The sequence below is a fragment of the Peromyscus maniculatus genome, chromosome 20 (assembly GCF_049852395.1).
Source record: "Peromyscus maniculatus bairdii isolate BWxNUB_F1_BW_parent chromosome 20, HU_Pman_BW_mat_3.1, whole genome shotgun sequence".
In the NCBI taxonomy this organism is placed as follows: Eukaryota; Metazoa; Chordata; class Mammalia; order Rodentia; family Cricetidae; genus Peromyscus; species Peromyscus maniculatus.
In genome coordinates this window covers 52,864,358-52,881,829 of record NC_134871.1, presented here as the reverse complement: position 1 = coordinate 52,881,829, position 17,472 = coordinate 52,864,358, and the positions used below count along the sequence as shown (strand labels likewise).

General features: G+C 51.3%; 1 protein-coding gene across 1 annotated transcript; it reads left to right on the top strand.

Moving 5' to 3' along the window:
• Window positions 1-5,050: 5,050 nt before the first annotated feature.
• Window positions 5,051-15,563, top strand: Mcat (malonyl-CoA-acyl carrier protein transacylase). The gene is made up of 4 exons (XM_006980244.4): window positions 5,051-5,513; window positions 6,983-7,070; window positions 10,301-10,518; window positions 14,347-15,563. Exons 1-4 carry the CDS (start codon window positions 5,100-5,102, stop codon window positions 14,767-14,769), a joined length of 1,143 nt encoding a protein of 380 aa, XP_006980306.1. The 5' UTR covers window positions 5,051-5,099; the 3' UTR covers window positions 14,770-15,563.
• The last annotated feature ends 1,909 nt before the right edge of the window (window positions 15,564-17,472 follow it).

Here is a 17,472-nt window from a genome sequence, read left to right as displayed (position 1 = left end):
GTTGGAAGAGTTAATGGAAGAGTTCAAGTTTGGGCTACAAAGTTTTGAAATTTTGCAAACGCAACCTTCTATGTGAGAAGCTTAGCCCATCCAGCCTTCACCCAAAGGGCCTGCTCTTTCTTATTTTTGTTACTATTTATTTAGTTTTGGTTTTTTGAGACAGGGTTTCTCTGTGTAGCCTTGGCTGTCCTGGAACGCCCTCTGTAGACCAGGCTGGCCTCGAACTCACAGAGATCTGCCTGCCTCTGCCTCCCAAGTGCTGTTTTTATTTTATGTGTATGGGTATCTTGCCGCATGTATGTTTGTTCACCATGTCTGTGCCTGGTGACTACAGAGGCCAGAAAGGGCATTGGACACTCTGGAAGTGTAGTCAACAGATGGTTGTGAGTCTCCATTCAGGTGCTGAAAATCAAACCCAGGTCTTCTAGAAGAGCAGCCAGTGCTCCCAACCTCTGAGCCATCTCTCCAGCCCCCATTTTTTCATTTTATTTTCGAGTCTCCTGTGTAATCCAGGCAGGCCTTGAACTCATGATCTTCCATTCTGGCCTCTCAAGTGCTGGGGCTACAGGTATGCACCACCCTGCCTGGGCTTCCGCAGCCCCTGTGCCCATGTGGAAAGGCCTGGTCGTTACTTTTCAGAATTGAATTGCTCCCTGCCCGCAATGGTTTCCTGCGCTCTGTTTCCTCACTTCTCTTTCGGGAACACCTATCACTCAGAGCCCTGGACTTCCTGCTCTGATCTCTCCGTCCCTGGTCTCGCTTTAGTTCTTATGTTTACTTGTTTGCCTCTCCCCCACTCCCGCCCATGCCAGTGTTTCTTCTGGACTTCACTGGGTGTTTCAGTTCGCCTTTGCTATTTTTTTTTTTCATGCACACAATTATATCATTGTCCATTTCTGTCCTACCTCATGAAGAGGTCAGTGATAATTTTCTTTCTTTTTTTTGCATTTATTTATTAATTTGGTTTTTCGAGATAGGGTTTCTCTGTGTAGTTTTTTGGTGTCTGTCCTGGATCTCGCTCTGTAGACCAGGCTGTCCTTGAACTCTCTCCTTCTTTCTATCATCTGGTTTTCAAGGATCGAACTCAGTTTTCAGGTTTAGTAGAAAGCACCCTTATCCACCGAGCCATCTCACTGACCCCAAAGTTAATTTTTAAAAACAACTGTTTTCTTCTTTCCTCAGTTTCCAAATTCTGTATGTTGGCTTTCTTTTCTGTTCATAACAAGCTTTCCTCAGATACCCAGGAATCCTTAGATGCCTTCTCACAATAAAAGAAATGAACAATGTCTTTAATCCCAGCACTCAGGAGGTAGAGCCAGGCGGACCTCTGTGAGTTCGAGGTCAGCCTGGTCTACAGAGCAAGATCCGGGACAGCCAGGACTGTCACACAGTGAAATCTTGTTTCAAAAAAAAAAAGGAAGGAAGGAAGGGAGGGAGGGAGGGAGGGAGGATGAAAGAAAGAAAGAAAGAAAGAAAGAAAGAAAGAAAGAAAGAAAGAAAGAAAGAAGGAAGGAAGGAAGGAAGGAAGGAAGGAAGGAAGGAAGGAAGGAAGGAAGGAAGGAAGGAAGGAAAGAAGGAAAGAAAGAAAGAAAGAAAGATAGGCCTGTGGATGACAGTTTGGTAGTTAAGGTTCACTATTCCTGGAATATCAATGACTTCAGGATTTTCTTTTGGAATGGCCAGCATCTCCAGGACTTGGAAGATAAGGGTCTAACATTAGGATTCTGGGAGCTCGATGGAGCAGAGTGCTGGAGTGAGTCTCTACATCCATCATTCAGTGTCAGCCTGTTTCAGAGGAATCCCCACATGCATGCCTCGCCTTCCCTTGACCTTTTCCAAACTGAAGCTCAGATGTTTCCCAGGACAGGGACCAGTGGCTGGGGAGAGGAAAGGTTTCTAGGGATCTAACCAATTTTCAAGGATATTTGCAAATAGGTCACTTTGAGCTTTCTTTCTCCCCAGTTTCTAGGAGCAGTTGCTACTGCACCTAGCTAAGCTTTGGGGGATGATGCTGTAGGAATGAGACCATGGCAACTCTTGTTTTTTCCCCTTTTTTTCTTTTTTTTTGTTTTTTTTTAAGATTATTTATTTATTATGTATGCAGAAGACGGTGCCAGATCTCATTACAGATGGTTGTGAGCCACCATGTGGGTGCTGGGAATTGAACTCAGGACCTCTGGAAGAACAGTCAGTGCTCTTAACCTCTGAGCCATCTCTCCAGCCCCCTTTTTTTTGTTGTTTTTTTGAGACAGGGTTTTTCTGTGTAGTTTTGGTGCCTCTCCTGGATCTCGCTCTGTAGACCAGGCTAGCATCAAACTGGCTCTGCCTCTCGAGTACTGGGATTAAAGGCGTGCGTCACTATTGCCCAGCTATCTTTTTTTTTCTCTTAAACTTTTTCATTTGTTTTATGTGGGAGCCCGTTCTCGGGTTCCTCGTGACTTTACCCAGCAGGTCCGAATAGAGGATGATGACGACCACAGGCCTGAGTGCAGGTGTCTGAGATGGTCTGCACTTGGCTGTGCTGGGGGAGGAGGTCTTTTGCTCCACCCCTTGGCGTCTCTATAAAAACCCTGGGCCAGAGACAGTCGGGGACCGTTGGAATAGGTTCCAGGCCCTCTCGAGGCTATCCTTTATTTTCTATCTGTTTATCTCTGAGACATTCTCTGCAATAAATCCTTCTATCTAATATTTCCTGCTGATTGCACTCAAGAAAACTCTGGGGAACTGTGGGGGTGGTGGGTAAATGCCCCACAGTTTTACATACCAACCACAGTTTCCTCTCCCTCCTCTCTTCCCATTCCCTCCCCTACCTCCCATCTATTCCCCATCCACTCCCCATCCACTCCCCATCCACTCCCTCTCTGTTCAGAAAGGAGCAGGCCTCCCATGGGAGTCAAGAAAGCTTGTCATATCACACTGAGGCATGCACCAAGCTCCTCTTCCTGCATCAAGGCTGGGCAAGGCATCCCTGCATGGGGAATAGGTTCCAGAAAGACCACAACAACTCTTATAAAGGAAAACATTTCATTGGGGCTGGCTTACAGTTTCAGAGGTGCAGTCCCTTATCACAGCAGGAAGCATGGTAGCTTGTAGGCAGCTCCTGAAGGGGCTGATCTGGATCCATAGGCAGAAGGAAGAGAATGCCACCCTGGGCATGGCTTGAGCATCTGAGACCTCAAACCACTCCCAATGATACACTTTCTCCAACAAGGCCACACCTTAGTGCCACTTCCTATGGGCCTATGGGGGGGCATTTTTATTCAAACCATCATAGCACTTTTCCTTGTCAAAAGCAAGACTTCAGGGTTAGAGAAAGATGGCTCAGCAATTAAGAATACATACTGTTCTTGCAGTGGACCTGAGTTCCATTCCCAGAACCCTCTCAAGTGGCTCACAACCACCTATAACTTCAGCTCCAGAGGATCCAACACCCTCTTCTCCATAAGCACCCACACTCATATACAGATAATTAAAAATAAAAAAATAGCCAAGTGTGGTGGTGCACACGTTTAATCCCAGCACTCGGGAGGCAGAGACAGGTAGATCTCTGTGAGTTGGAGGATAGCCTTGTCTACATAGTGAGTTCCAGGTCGGCTACAGAGTGAGATTTGTTTTGTTTTGTTTTGTTTTGTTTTGTTTTGTTTTGTTTTGTTTTTCGAGACAGGGTTTCTCTGTGTAGCTTTGCGCCTTTCCTGGAACACTGTAGCCCAGGCTGGCCTCGAACTCACAGAGATCCGCCTGGCTCTGCCTCCCAAGTGCTGGGATTAAAGGCGTGCGCCACCACCGCCCGGCCAGAGTGATATATATATTAATCTATCATATATACAAGAACATAAAATAAGTTTGAAAAAAACAAGCCTGGACATGCTGAAATGCTTATTTGATTTTCTTCAAACTCAGTGAAGATGTTCGAATGTGGATTACTGTGGACTGAGTGATACCTCCTCTCAAAATTCCTATATTGAACCTTAATCCCCAGTGTGATGGTATTTAGAGGTAGGGCTCTTGAGGGTTGGGATGATTAGGTCATGAGGTAGAACCTTCATCAATTAGATTAATACCCTTAGAAGAAGATACCCCCATCTATCGTGTGGTGATAGGAAAAGCTAGTCATCTGCAAACTGGGAAACAGACTCTTCCCAGGGACTGCATCTGCAAGTGTCTTGCTTGACCCTGGACTTCTCAGTCTCCAGAACTCTGAGATATGATTCCTATTATTTAGCCCCTGAAGTCTATGGCATTGGCATGCCAGCCAGGGTATACTGAAATATATCTCCACATAGATCTTCTCATTGTGAAGTGCTGTGGTGTGCGTGTGTGCGCGTGAGTGTGTGTGTGTGTGTGTGTGTGTGTGTGTGTCCGTCCGTCTGTCCTGGGCGCCTTAGCAGAGACAGGCAGGAAATGAGAACAGATCAGAGTTCCAGAATGTGATGCAGGGGTGAGGTCAGAATCTTTCTGACCCAGACACACACACACACACACACACACACACACACACACACACACACACACACACACACACACGCTCTCAGAGACCGCACAAGCACAGCTTCCAGTCTGCTGTTTTGTCACTGACCATGTGTCACTCAATCTTTGAGGCTTTTGTTAACTGATAATTTTAAAAAGCGAATCTGAAAACGATCCTGGACTTGGTTCCATGACACGAAGATGTATTGTCTGTTTGTTAGGAGCTGGGCACCTAGTTGTGTTTTGTAGGAAACTCAAGAACTGCTTGCTTAATACAGTTGGCAGAATCATGGGGGGGGGGGGGTTGGGGAATGTGCCAGGGTTCTCTGTACTCTTTCACGTTCTACTGGACGGCGTTGCACCCTTTAGTACGTAAATACCTATTGAGGGCTCACTGTGGAATGCTGTCTGTGGTTCCTGGCTGGAGAGGTTTAAGGAAACTCACAGACCACGCCAGGACCAAGACACGCCTGCAAATGGTATGAGAGCTGAGGTGGATCAGTAACATAGGAACTTTTTTTCTTTCTGGCTGCCTAAGCGACCCGACAGGAAATACGCGAAGGACCGCACCGCTGCGCAGCCGCAGTGCACCTTAGTCGCCGCGGTAACGAACACCTAGTCTGTGTCTCGCTATGAGCGCCCGGGTAGCTCGGGCCGGGTGGGCCTGGGGGTCCTGGGGACGGCGCGCCGCCTCGAGCCACCGGGAGCCGCCGCCGAACGCCGTGGACGTGGCCGAGCTGCTGCGGGACGCCAGCTCGGCCGAGGCGGGGGCCCAGGAGGCGGTGGCGCGGCGACCGCCTGCAGGCTGCTCAGTGCTGCTGTTCCCCGGCCAGGGCAGCCAGGCGGTCGGCATGGGTGCCGGCCTGCTCGGCTTCCCGCGCGTGCGCCAGCTCTACGAGGCCGCGCACCGGGTGCTGGGCTATGATCTGCTGGAGCTGTGCCTGTACGGGCCACAGGAGGACCTGGACCGCACGGTGCACTGCCAACCCGCCGTCTTCGTGGCCTCGCTGGCCGCCTTGGAGAAGCTACATCACCTGCAGCCGGCGGTGAGCCGAGGAGAGTCTGTTGGGTCTGCAGGGTTCTTATTGGTTTCCATTGTGGAACTCATTGATAGTATTCTAGACTCCCTGCAAAAAAAAAAAAAAAAAAAAAAAAAAAAAAAAAAAAACAGGGATCCCTGCTCCAAGGGTGTTTGCATCTTAGAAGAGACACAGTTCACACTTAACGCACCGAGTTAACATAGTACATTAAAGATGAATGTGTTGGGCCGGAGAGATGGTTCTGAAATTAAGAGGGCCTGGGTTCGGTTCCCAGCACTCCAGTTCCATGGCATCCAACACCGTTTTATGGCTTCTGCGGTTACCAAGTATGTGCACCACGTGCCCATAACATTCAAGCAAGCAAAACGTTCACACACATAAATCTTTATTATTTATCGAGGGGCTGGAGAGACAGCTCAGCAGTTAAGAGCACTTCCAGAGGACCCAGGTTCAATTCCCAGCACCTACATGTCAGCTCACAACTGTCTGTACTGTCTGTAACTCCAGTGGATCTGACCTGCCTGGACTACATAGCAAGTTGTAGGCCAGTCAGGGCTACATAGTGAGACCCTGTCTAGAAAAGACAGAAGATGGCATGGCAGATATTACAGCATGTGACATCACTTGCTGTTAAAATAGAGTAGTACCAGGACAATATATGTTAACTGGTGCTGAGACCCTGTTTTACCTTGACAGCCACCTTGTAAGATGGAGTGACAGGAAGCTCAAGGTTACATTCCTCAGTGCTTACTTTGGGCCAAGCCTGTACGGAGATTTTATAGAGATTGTTGTTATCTACTTAGTAGTAGTGTGAAGTAGGTCTAGGGGAGTGAAATGCAGTTCTATGTGGCCTGGAAAAATCTTTTTCCCCCCTGCCCCGAGACAGGGTTTCTCTGTGTAGTTTTGGTGCCTGTCCTGGATCTGGCTCTGTAGACCAGGCTGGCCTCAAACTCAGAGATCCGCCTGCCTCTGCCTCCCAAATGCTAGGATTAAAGGTGTTCACCACTGCCCGAAAAATCATATTTTTAATGCCTGTACTTTTGTTTTGGTTGGGAGCATGGGAAGGATGAACTGTAAAGTAGCTGTGTTGTCGATGAACTCAAAATCCCTTAGCTTCCGTCTCCCCCAGTGCAGCGATTACAGCCATGAGTGGTCATAGGCAGTGTGCACGTAACTTCTGTACCCCGTGTACCCAGGAAAGTGCTCTGGGCAAAGGCAAGAGGATCCAGAGCTCTGGGTCATGGTGTGGGTAGGATTGGCTTTAGCCTTCCTTTCTGGGAAAGGTCCTCGTCAATAAAGGGCTAGACTCAGGGGTTGTCAGCCCAGTTCTGTGTGTCTGCTTCGAGCTGGAGTACCAGGCCAACAGAATCGGCTCATGGTGATGACACTTAACTGCCCTGCCGATTCCCAGGTGCATGTCCCTGGATGGAACTCTTCCCAAGCATTCAGCCTCACGTTCTGCTCTGTCCCCGCAGGCCATTGAGAACTGTGTTGCTGCAGCTGGATTCAGCGTGGGAGAGTTTGCAGCCCTCGTGTTTGCCGGGGCCATGGAGTTTTCTGAAGGTACACAAGGGACCTTGGCTTGTGCGGGGGTGTGTTCTTGCTGGGCTCAGTGGGACAGGACTCTGTGGACAGTGGTGCTGGACCAACTCCAAGGTTGCTGGGAAGGGAGCACAGGGCTGCAGGTGACCCTGGAGCTCATGGACCGGATTCCACTGATCCCCTTTGAAGTCTGAAGGATTCAGTGCGGGCTTTCTGTGTAATCTTAGCAACAGGGGAAACCTCACCCGGCCCGGACACAGACAGGATTGACAGATTGATAGCTCTTTCTTGATTCCGTGGCCACCTTCCTTCACTGTCCTTTGCATTCTTTTTAAATTACATAAAATTGTGCGTGTGTATGTATGTGTGTATGCATGCACACGCCACAGTGTGTGTGAGGAGGTCAGAGGACAATTTTTAGGAATTAATCTATCCTTCCTTCCAACATGTGGATTCCCAGGATTGAACTCAGGTTGTTAGGTTTGGCCGCAGGCACCTTTACCCCCTGAGCCCTCTTGCTGGCCCTTCCTTTGCATTCTTAAGGCACTCACTCTCTGTGCCTGTCACACCTGGAAATGTTCAGTAGGTGTTCCATGAAAAAAGAAAAAGAGTAAATGAATACTTTGATTATTGCCTAGTGTATGTATGCAAAGCCTGTTCCCACCATCCAACATGAATGCAGGGAACTGAACTTGGATCCTCTGCAGGAGCAGTCAGTACTCTTAACCAGTGAGCCATTGATCTTTTCCTAAGATTTTTTTTTTTTTTTTTTGGCTGAAGCCAGGCACAGTAGCATATGCTTCTTGTCTTGGCTACTTGGGAGGTTGTGGCAAGAAGGTCACTTGAGCTGAGCTTGGGCTCATGCCCTTAATTCCAGCACTTGAAAAAATGAGAAAAGGCAGGTGAATCTATGTGAGTTCAAAGCCAGCCTGGTCTATATAGTGAGACCCTGTCTCAGAAAGGAGGGAGGATTTGAGTTCTGTGCTAGCCTCAGTAACATTTTGTCTGAGAGAGAGTGTGGAGAGTGAAAGGGGAGGAGAGGCAGAGACAGGCAGGCAGGCAGACAGACACACACACACACACACACACACACACACACACACACACACACACACACACTGAGCGAGAGAGCAAGAGCACACACCACAAGTGCCTGGCTGACTGATCAGTTCATTGATTTAAAGTTTGCTTTATAGGTCAATGCAGGGAAGGGACTTGAACTCACATTTCTTGAGAGATGAGACCCAGGTGGCCAGCAAGCATGTGTTTAACAACAGTGGTCATCAAGGAAATGCAAGTCAGCCCACATGAACAGCATTTCATAGCCTATGGGAGAAGAGGGTTGAGGATGCACAGAAATCAGCCCAGGTTCCAGCTTCCGGGAATGTAAATAGTACAGCCGCTGTATAGTTAAACTGTACTGTGAAGTGCCCACAGTACATGAATCCAGCTGGTAGAAGGGGCAGGTCCTACGGGGTTGGAGGAGGAGGAAAAGGGAGTGAGGTGTTCTTGAGGGAGTGTGCTGGGCATTGAACCTGTGGCCTTGAGTGTGTTAGGCAAGCACTCTGCCCTGAGCTACATCTCCAGTCCCAATGCTGGGTTCTTTTTGTTTGGTTGGTTTTGTTTTTGTTTTTTGAGACAGGGTTTTTCAGTGTAGCCCTGACTGTCCTAGAACTCACTCTATAGACCAGGCTGGCCTAGAACTCAGAGATCCACTTGCTTCTGCCTCCCAAATGCTGGGATTAAAGCGTGAGCCATCACCACCTGGCTTTACCAGTGCTGTTTTAAAAAGCATATTATGGCGTTTGGGGATTTAGCTCAGTGGTAGAGTGCTTGCCTAGCAAGCACAAGGCCCTGGGTTTGGTCCCCAGCTCCGGGGGGGGGGGGGGGAAGCTTATTACTATTGCAGGAGGGATGGCAGTGTTTCCGCTGGGTTTGTAGTTTTTGTGTGTGCAGCGTACACAGAGTGACAGCATGTTCACAGGTGTGTGCTAAATGTGTTTGTGTGGCGTCTGTCATAGTTACTACTTTACCACACAGAGAGGAATGTTCACACCTGCCCTCCACCTTGCCTAGTCTTTTCTCTGGCTTCCTGTCAACAGCTGTACAGGTGTGTACCCCACGGTTGCCCAGGGCCATGGAGCTGTAAATCCCACACAACACGCCCATTCCTGAGTGTGAGGTATGCACAGAGAAGGCTGTGAGGCTGGTCTCTCCGGCCTCTGTCTGGGTCACGCCCCAGGCGGTCCCTGTCTCTCCTCTTTCTGGTCAGCCCATCCTGCCCAAGCAAGAGACGCTGGGAGTGGACAGAGGTGCTGTCCTAGCCCTTCCTCTCTGCCCGCCTGACTGCAGTCCTGTATTCACTTTGACCTGAGCCCGTTTCTACTCTCCTGCCTTGGCAGTGTGGGGTCTAGGGCTCTGCATGGATTACTCCCGCCTGGCTTATGAGTCACGTTTCATGAAGTTCATGTACATTTTTGTAGTTCTACAGCCGCCTGTCTGTCTGGTGGTCTTGACTGCTGTTCCTTTTCAGTTTCTCTTAAATAACAGCTCCCATTTTCTATAACAGCCCAGACAGAGTGGATATTATTGTCCTGGTTTGCTAGCCGAAAGTTGAACCTGAAGGTGTGGCTTGCCTGACACCAAGCAGTTCCAAGCCTGTTTCTCTCCACCTCCCTGGACTCTGAAGCAGCCATGCTGATGTTTGAGACCAGGAGATTTTAGGGGCCTTCCTGAGCATTGTAGGTGCTCTTTGAAGCAGGACCCCTGGTCTCTGCCTATCACGGCCAGTAGACTCTCTCACAGTGTAGTAACCAAACAGTCTCCTGTCCTGAGATAATATCTATTTTTATGTGTGTGTGCTGGCATGAGTTTCTGTGTGCCAAGTGTGTGCAGTACCTAGGGCACTGGAACTGGCGTTGCATGCACTTGTGAGATGCCCGATGTGGGTGATGGGGATGGAACCCTAGCCCCCTGAAGGAACATAAGCACTGTTAACCGATGAGCCATTTTTCCAGCCCAAGTTATTTGTGTTAATAGAGTGGGCACGCTGCTTTTCACTTTGTGTCCGTCAGGTCGATCTGTGCAGTAAATGCTCTTCTGTGCTGGATATGACCACTCAGCATGGCAGATAAAGATGATTAGAACTGTGACCCCCAACCTGGCATCAGCACCACTGCCACTGTTTCCCTCGCTGATGGCTCACCCTCCGTCTCACAGTTAGATTTCCAAATGCACTTCTGTCTGGCTAGGTCTGTATGCTGTGAAGGTCCGAGCCGAAGCAATGCAAGAAGCATCTGAAGCCATCCCCAGTGGGATGCTGTCTGTCCTCGGCCAGCGACAGTCCAACTTCTCCTTCGCCTGCATGGAAGCCCAGGAGCACTGCAAGTCTCTGGGCATAGAGAACCCGGTGTGCCAGGTGTCCAACTACCTCTTCCCTGACTGCAGGGTCATCTCAGGACACCTTGAGGTTAGTGCTGACGGAGCCGCCCTCACAGACTCCAGGCCATTGGGGAGCAGGGGAGTCTGCATGCCTGTGGGTCCCAGTGGCAGAGTGGGTGCCTTGCTGAGCGTGGCCTGGAGAAATGGCCGAGGATGTGTGTGGCAGAGCGAGTGCGGCAGAGAGGAGCAGAAGCCAGGGCATCACCTGCTTCCCGGCAAACGGAATTTCTGGACCAGTCGCCTGGTCAGGTCAAAGGGCCCGGCTATGCCATGCTAGGCCTGCAGTCTGGCTGCTTGCTTTGAGAGAGGGCCTGTTTTCTGTGGCTTTGTCTGGCTTTTTTACCTGGCTTTTTCTTTTGCTATTTTAAATCTTTATTTTTTTTGGGGGGGGGGGCATTGAGACAGGGTTTCTCTGTGTAGCCCTGGCTGTTCTAGAACTCACTCAGTAGACCAAGCTGGCCTCGAACTCACAGAGATCCACCTGCCTCTGCCTCCTGAGTGCTGGGATTAAAGGTGTGCACCACCACCGCCAGACACCCTCCTTTTTTTTTTTAAGTGTCTGATTTTGCATTCGAGTGCTCGGTCCTCTGTGGTCTGCTGTTTCTCCAAGTGTCACTTACCAAGATATTCTGTGCACTAGGGACACACAGACCCATTAGCATTCCTGTTGTCAAAGGAGGAGCAGTGTGACAAGGTGACAGCAGGTCCAGGAACACAGGAGGGGACAGGTCAAGCACTAAGTGGAGGGGCAGGAGCCCTGTGGACATGGCAGCTGGGGCCCCAGTGCAACCTTGAGGCGCCAAGAAAGTGCAACTAGAAGCCATGTAAGAGCCTGTTGTCACCTGTCTTACTCCCTCGCTGCCAGCCCACCATCGAAGGCGTCATTATCGCATTTCACACAAAAGGAAGCCGAGATTGAGAGACAAGGGCCAGAAGTTTGAGTCCTCTGTGTAGCCTATGCTGGTCTTGAACTCACAGTCAACACTGCCTCAAGCATGTGTCACTGAAGGCCAAATTTGAACCCCAGTAGCTGGGCCGAAGGCACATACTTTAAAACCCAGCACTTGGGAGAGGAACACAAAAGGATTTGGCGTTCAAGGCCAGCCTGGACTACCTACAACCCTGTCTCAAAAATAACAGTGTATAACCAGGTGTGATGGTGCACATCTTTAATCTCAGAACTTGGGAAGCAGAGGCAGGAGCAAGAGGATCTCTGAGTTCAAGGCCAGTCTGGTCTACAGTAAGTGCCAGGACAGCCAGGGCGACATGGTGACACCCTGACTCAAAAAATCAAGCAAACCAAACTGCACACACGGTTCTTTGCCACTAAACCCCCGTCCTCACTCTGGTGGTTTCCTCCCACTGTCTGGGTCACCTTTGCTGGGTGACCTTTCAATTACCACCTCTGAACCTGTGAGCACCACAGTGCTTTGGTGACTCATGTGACGTGGTAGAAGGTCACCATGTCACCTCCATGAGCAGCCTAAGAAGTGGCTCAGGAGGCCCCAGGCAGGCAGGCTCTGCTCTACCACATCCAGTCTGCGTACTACACCAGGGAGACCTTGGCTAACAAGCCAAGTACTACTCTGGTAGTCTTGCCAGCACTTCCCCAGAAAGCTCAGGTGAAGGCTGGGGTTCCCCAGCATGGAGCCATTTCCAGCGACTGATAGGGGAATAGCTCCTTGGCCTCTGGCAGCATTTAAAAACTAGGGGCTGTATAGAAGAGCCTTCTGGATCTAGAGACTCTGGCCTTGCTGCCACAGCTCTACCACTGATTAGTCAAGAACCCTACCTGAGAAGCACCACGTGCCACAAGAAGTATCACGGGGGGGCTGGAGAGATGGCTCAGCGGTTAAGAGCACTTAACTAAGACTGCTCTTCCAGAGGTCCTGAGTTCAATCCCCAGCAACCACATGGTGGCTCACAACCACCTGTAATGAGATCTGGTGCCCTCTTCTGGCCTGCAGGGACACATGCAGGCAGAACACTGTATACATAATAAATAAATAAATCCTAAAAAAAAAAAAAAAAAAAAAAAAAAAAAAAAAAAGAAGTATCACGGAGCAGCTGTCTACACCGGGGTCTGCATGAGGTCAAATCTAGGCATGGTGGGAAGGGTGGTGTTTAGGGTCAGAGAGTCCCCCAGTTCCTGGGGTGTGTCCTCAGTGGGTGTCAAGGCACTGGGGTCGAAAAGGGACTGGAAACAGTAACCGCAGCCCAGACCTCTCATGGCATGGTGCACACACCTGTCCTGGCAGGCACTGTGGCACTGTCTGTCACCCTGTGGCTGGAAGCTGGGACTAAAGACAGGAAGGAGGTTTGGGCTTCACTCGTCAGAAGTCCCATTACCATGCCCAGGTGAGCAGGTACGTTCTTCAGAGAGTGGGATACAGAGAGATGGGCAAACAGCCAAAACCAGCACCATCTAAACTTGGAGGATGGACGGCTGCTGCCGTGGGATTACAGTGGGCGTGGAGTGAGAACCTAAGGTCTGCTGACCTGACCATCAGACTGCCGTGCCCAGCACAGCTCTCACCATAGCCTGTGGGTAACTGTGGTTATCCTGGGCCCAGCAAGGAGCTGGTGAAGTGGGCATGGGTCATCCTTCTGAGTTCCTGTCCTGCAGGCTCCAGAGAGAGGGACATGAAGCAGGCTTGGGAGCAATCACGAGGAAATAGGATTCTTGGTTGAAAACTAGTATGTGTGCCAGGTACTACCAGCTCCTCCTCCAGATGCCCTGTGCTCTCCCCCACACACACACTTTTTGTTAAGATTTATTTTTGTCAGGTTTGATGGTGCATGCCTTTAATCCCAACATCTGGAAGGCAGAGGCAAGCAGATCTTTGTGAGTTTGAGGCCAGGCTGGTCTACGCAGAGATCCTGTCTCAAACAAAAGATTTGTTTTGAATTGTGTGTATGTGTGTATGTCTGTGTCTGCTGTGGAGGTGCATGTGCATATGAGTGGAGGTCAGAGAGGACAGTGGGTGCCCTGAAGCTGGAGTTGCACACATGGGTGCTGGGAACTGAACTCAGGTCCTTTGCAAGAGCAGTATGTGCTCTTAACTGATGAGCCCGTCTCCACTCCAGCCCGTCTCTGCATTGGAGTTGAATGCCACCTTTCCAGCAGCATTGTGCCATTTCAGGGGCGAGGAAGAGCGTCCAAGCTACTACGCTGGTCAGTTCTAGGCCACGTCAGACTACGTCTCTACTTAACAGCCATGGTCACTTCTCATTTGGGGCAGGTGAATGTCACCTCCCTACAGAAAGACCGTCGGGACAGAGAGATGATGCAGAGGTTAGGAACACTTGTTCTTGCAGAGGACCCATGTTTGGTTTTCAGAACTCATATGATATTTACAACCATCCACAACTCTAGTTCGGGGGACCAGGCATCCTCTTCTGTTGTCCTTGGGCACCAGGCATGCATGTGGCATACATGCAGGCAAAACACACACACAAAAATAAAATAAACCTAAAAAAAGAAAGACAGCCTGCTGGGGCATTGGCTGTACAACCAAGTTAACTAGAATTGAAAAAGTGAACTAAGGTGATCGCCGAAGGGCTTGTGGGCCACATGTGATAAGGCACACCTTGTGATCCCAGCACTCGGGAAGCTTAGGCAGGAGGACTGTGAGTACAAAGCTAGCCTGGGCTCCAGACAGTGGCCTGGTCTCAAAAAGCCAACAGCTGAGGATGAAAGTCAGTGGCAGAAGTCATGCTTTGCACGCACAGACCCCTGTGCAACACACACACACACACACACACACACACACACACACACACACACACACACACACACACGGATGCCAGCAACAGCTGGAACTGTCTGTGAGATTCCTCATTTTTTCCCCATCAGGCCCTACAGTTTCTCCGGAAGAATTCTGCTAAGTATCACTTCAAGCGCACCAAGATGTTGCCAGTGAGTGGCGGCTTCCATACCTGCCTCATGGAGCCGGCCGTGGAGCCCCTGGTGAAGATTCTAGGCACAATTAACATCAAGAAGCCACTGGTTGCTGTCCACTCCAACGTCAATGGGCATAAATACATGCACCCCCAACACATCCGGAAGCTGCTGGGGCAGCAGGTGATATCTCCGGTGAAATGGGAACAGACAATGCACTCTATCTATGAGCGGAAGAAGGGCACCGAGTTCCCCAGCACCTTTGAGGTAGGCCCAGGGCGGCAGCTGGGAAGCATCCTCAAGAGCTGCAACAGGCAGGCATGGAAGTACTACCACCACGTGGATGTGATGCAGACCAGTGTGGATCCTGACCTCTGAGGGCCTTGTGTGGAATGGCGCCAGGATGAGGCCATTCTGTACCTGCCCTCTTTCCTCAGACTTGAGGACAATGGTCACTGCAGTGTCAGCTGTGGCTAAGGCTTCCCTCAGAGCACAGCCCTTGAGCGCCACATTGTGTGACTCAACCCATCCCTACACCTGACAAGCTGTCTGGCTGCTGGGGGAAGGAATTCCCCCCAGACCACCTGCCCGACCAGCATGCTGCTCTGCCTCTGAACCCAACCATGCCCCTCAGTGAATCCAGGAAGGGCTAGCCTGGGGCAGCCTTAGACTTGCCCTGTTGGTGCTCTGGACACTGCTTGGCTCCAAACCAGGCCTGGTGCCAGAGGGGTTTTTCAGTCACCTGTGCCAGCTGCTCTCCCAGGGCCGAGATCATAGCTCCTTTGGCCTTCAGTCTGGCCAGTGGCCTTGGCAGCCACTTTGCCCTCTCCTCACTCAAGAGCTGGGAGATTGAGTACCATATACTGTCCATATCCAAGAAGCGCATATTAAGTGCCTGCTGTATGCCCTAGAATGGGTGGTCCCTCGCAGAGGAAACTTGGAGCATGGTGTAAGGTGTAGGGTGTATCTGGGCAAGGGCAGCCTGGGACCCTGGCTGCCTAGGCCAGCCCCAGTTCTTCCATGGAGAGACCCCCACCAGCACCAAGTTGTTCATGGGACAGTGGTCACTGAAGAATCAGCTGTGTATGGCTTCCCTCACAACACAGCCTGCTCCACAGCAGGAGTCGAGTGAAGCTCCTGGGGAGACGCCTGATAAATGTGAGCCTTTCTAAGCTGCCTGGCTGGCTTTCTCATTCAGTGATGCTGGGGAATCTCGGGGATGGAGCCCATTAACTTGTTGTTGGGGAGGCCTGCACCTAGTCTGGATAGCCTTCTCAGCAGGACTCGGCTGGCCTCTAGACAGGACCTGTCCTATTACTCAACTGTCCCCATTCTTGTGCAACTGGTTTTGGTCCTGGCCGGTGGTACTTGGGGCCTTGTGACCTCTAGATACCCTGTGGATCTCAACATGAGTGCAAGTGCAGCTTGCCCCACCCTGAGTGAGCACGCCTGTCCTAGCTGAGGCAGGAGAATGGCATCAAGCAGACAGAGCAACCCTTCTGTAAATGAGGATGATTCTGGAAAGCTATTAGCATTTGCTTGCAGGGGATTGACTCCTGTGGTTCTCTCTGGGCTCCTGACTGTCTGCAGGGTCGCTGCCACCTCAGAAGCTTGTGCTCACCTCTCCCGAGCGCAGCGTGAGGTCGACCTGAACTAGTGCATCCCACAGGACAGCACATAGGGAGTGGGGGTCCCACCGTGTGGCCACATGCAAGGCCCCAGATGCTCCCACAGCCTTGTCACCTGAGGGAAGGTGCCCCACTGTCCCAGAACCCTCCACCCCTCCTGGGGCCTGGGCAGGGGAGTGGTGTGTGTGAAGCTGCTGTGGAAAGGTGACAAGTGTCCACCCCCACCCTTGAGCAGGGCAGCAATCTTTGTTCTGCGGTCAGCAGGACTGCTCTCACCAAAGACGAGCCGGTGGCGCAGCTGGGGGCGGGGCTCTGGTGTTGAGTCTGGTGTCTTGAAAGAGGAGTACCCAAAGCAGGTGGCCTTTGTTCTCCCGAGCAACGTCCATGGACGCCCTGTGAGGCCTCGGGCAGCTGTGACAGGATGGGAGCTGGCACCCTACTGGGCCGGTGCCAACTCACAGAGATACCCAGGGCTTGGGAGCCGAGGCAAGCCTAGAGCAACCAGCTCTGATCTGCACCCCGAGAAGGGAGTACAGGTGCTCTGGGTGTGGCCTCAGTTTCCCACCGCCCGGAGTGAGGTTCCAGCTTGAGGGTCATAACTGCCTTGCTGAAGAGAGAGCCTAGAGCCCGTGGCCACATGGGTAGGAGGCTCACCGAGGCCCACGGGGCTGATGGTGGTCTGTGGGAAACATGGTGGGAACCGGAGGTGAGTGACATCTGCTTCCTTTGCCTAGCCCAGGGAGGCCCTTTCCTCCATCTCTAGAGCAGTGCTCATTCCTGCCGCCTCCACCTCCCCAACCCTGCTGCTGAAGGACTCAAAGCCACAGTGGAGTTAGCTCCTGTCCCAGGAGTAGCCAGCTTGACGGCCTCCCTGGTCACAGCCCTTTGGGTCACAGCGACCCTGCAGACAGCCAGGAGCCCAGAGAGAACCACAGGAGTCAATCCCCTGCAAGCAAATGTCCCACCAGCCAGTCTCCTGATCCTTGGTCTGGAAGCCAGGTGGCCCCATCCTCCCGGGGAAGGACACTGAGGCTGCGAGGTAAGGCCAAGGTGGTAACAGGCACCCAAGACAGCAGAGGGACTCAGCACAAGCACCTCACCCAGAACTGGGAAATTTGGGACAATTCAAGGACACATAATGAGGGCATTTGGGAGGGGGCCGGAGAAAGTGGCCGGCCCCTGAAGTCACAGCCACTGGTAGCTACGTAGGGAGGGCACTGTTTTGGGGTCTGATGGGAATGGGCAAAGTTCCAGACGGAGGCCCTGGTTGGTTAGAAAGAGAAGGGGCCAGGCCTGGGGGAGGTACTGAGCCCCAGTGGTGGCAGCCTGGACTCCTCCCTTGGTGTTCCTTGTGCAGTACACACCAACATCACAGGAGGCAGACAGACTTCCTCATCAGGATTCCAGGCAGAAGGGGACAAGACAGGACGGTGCTGTGGAGCTGGGCATGGTG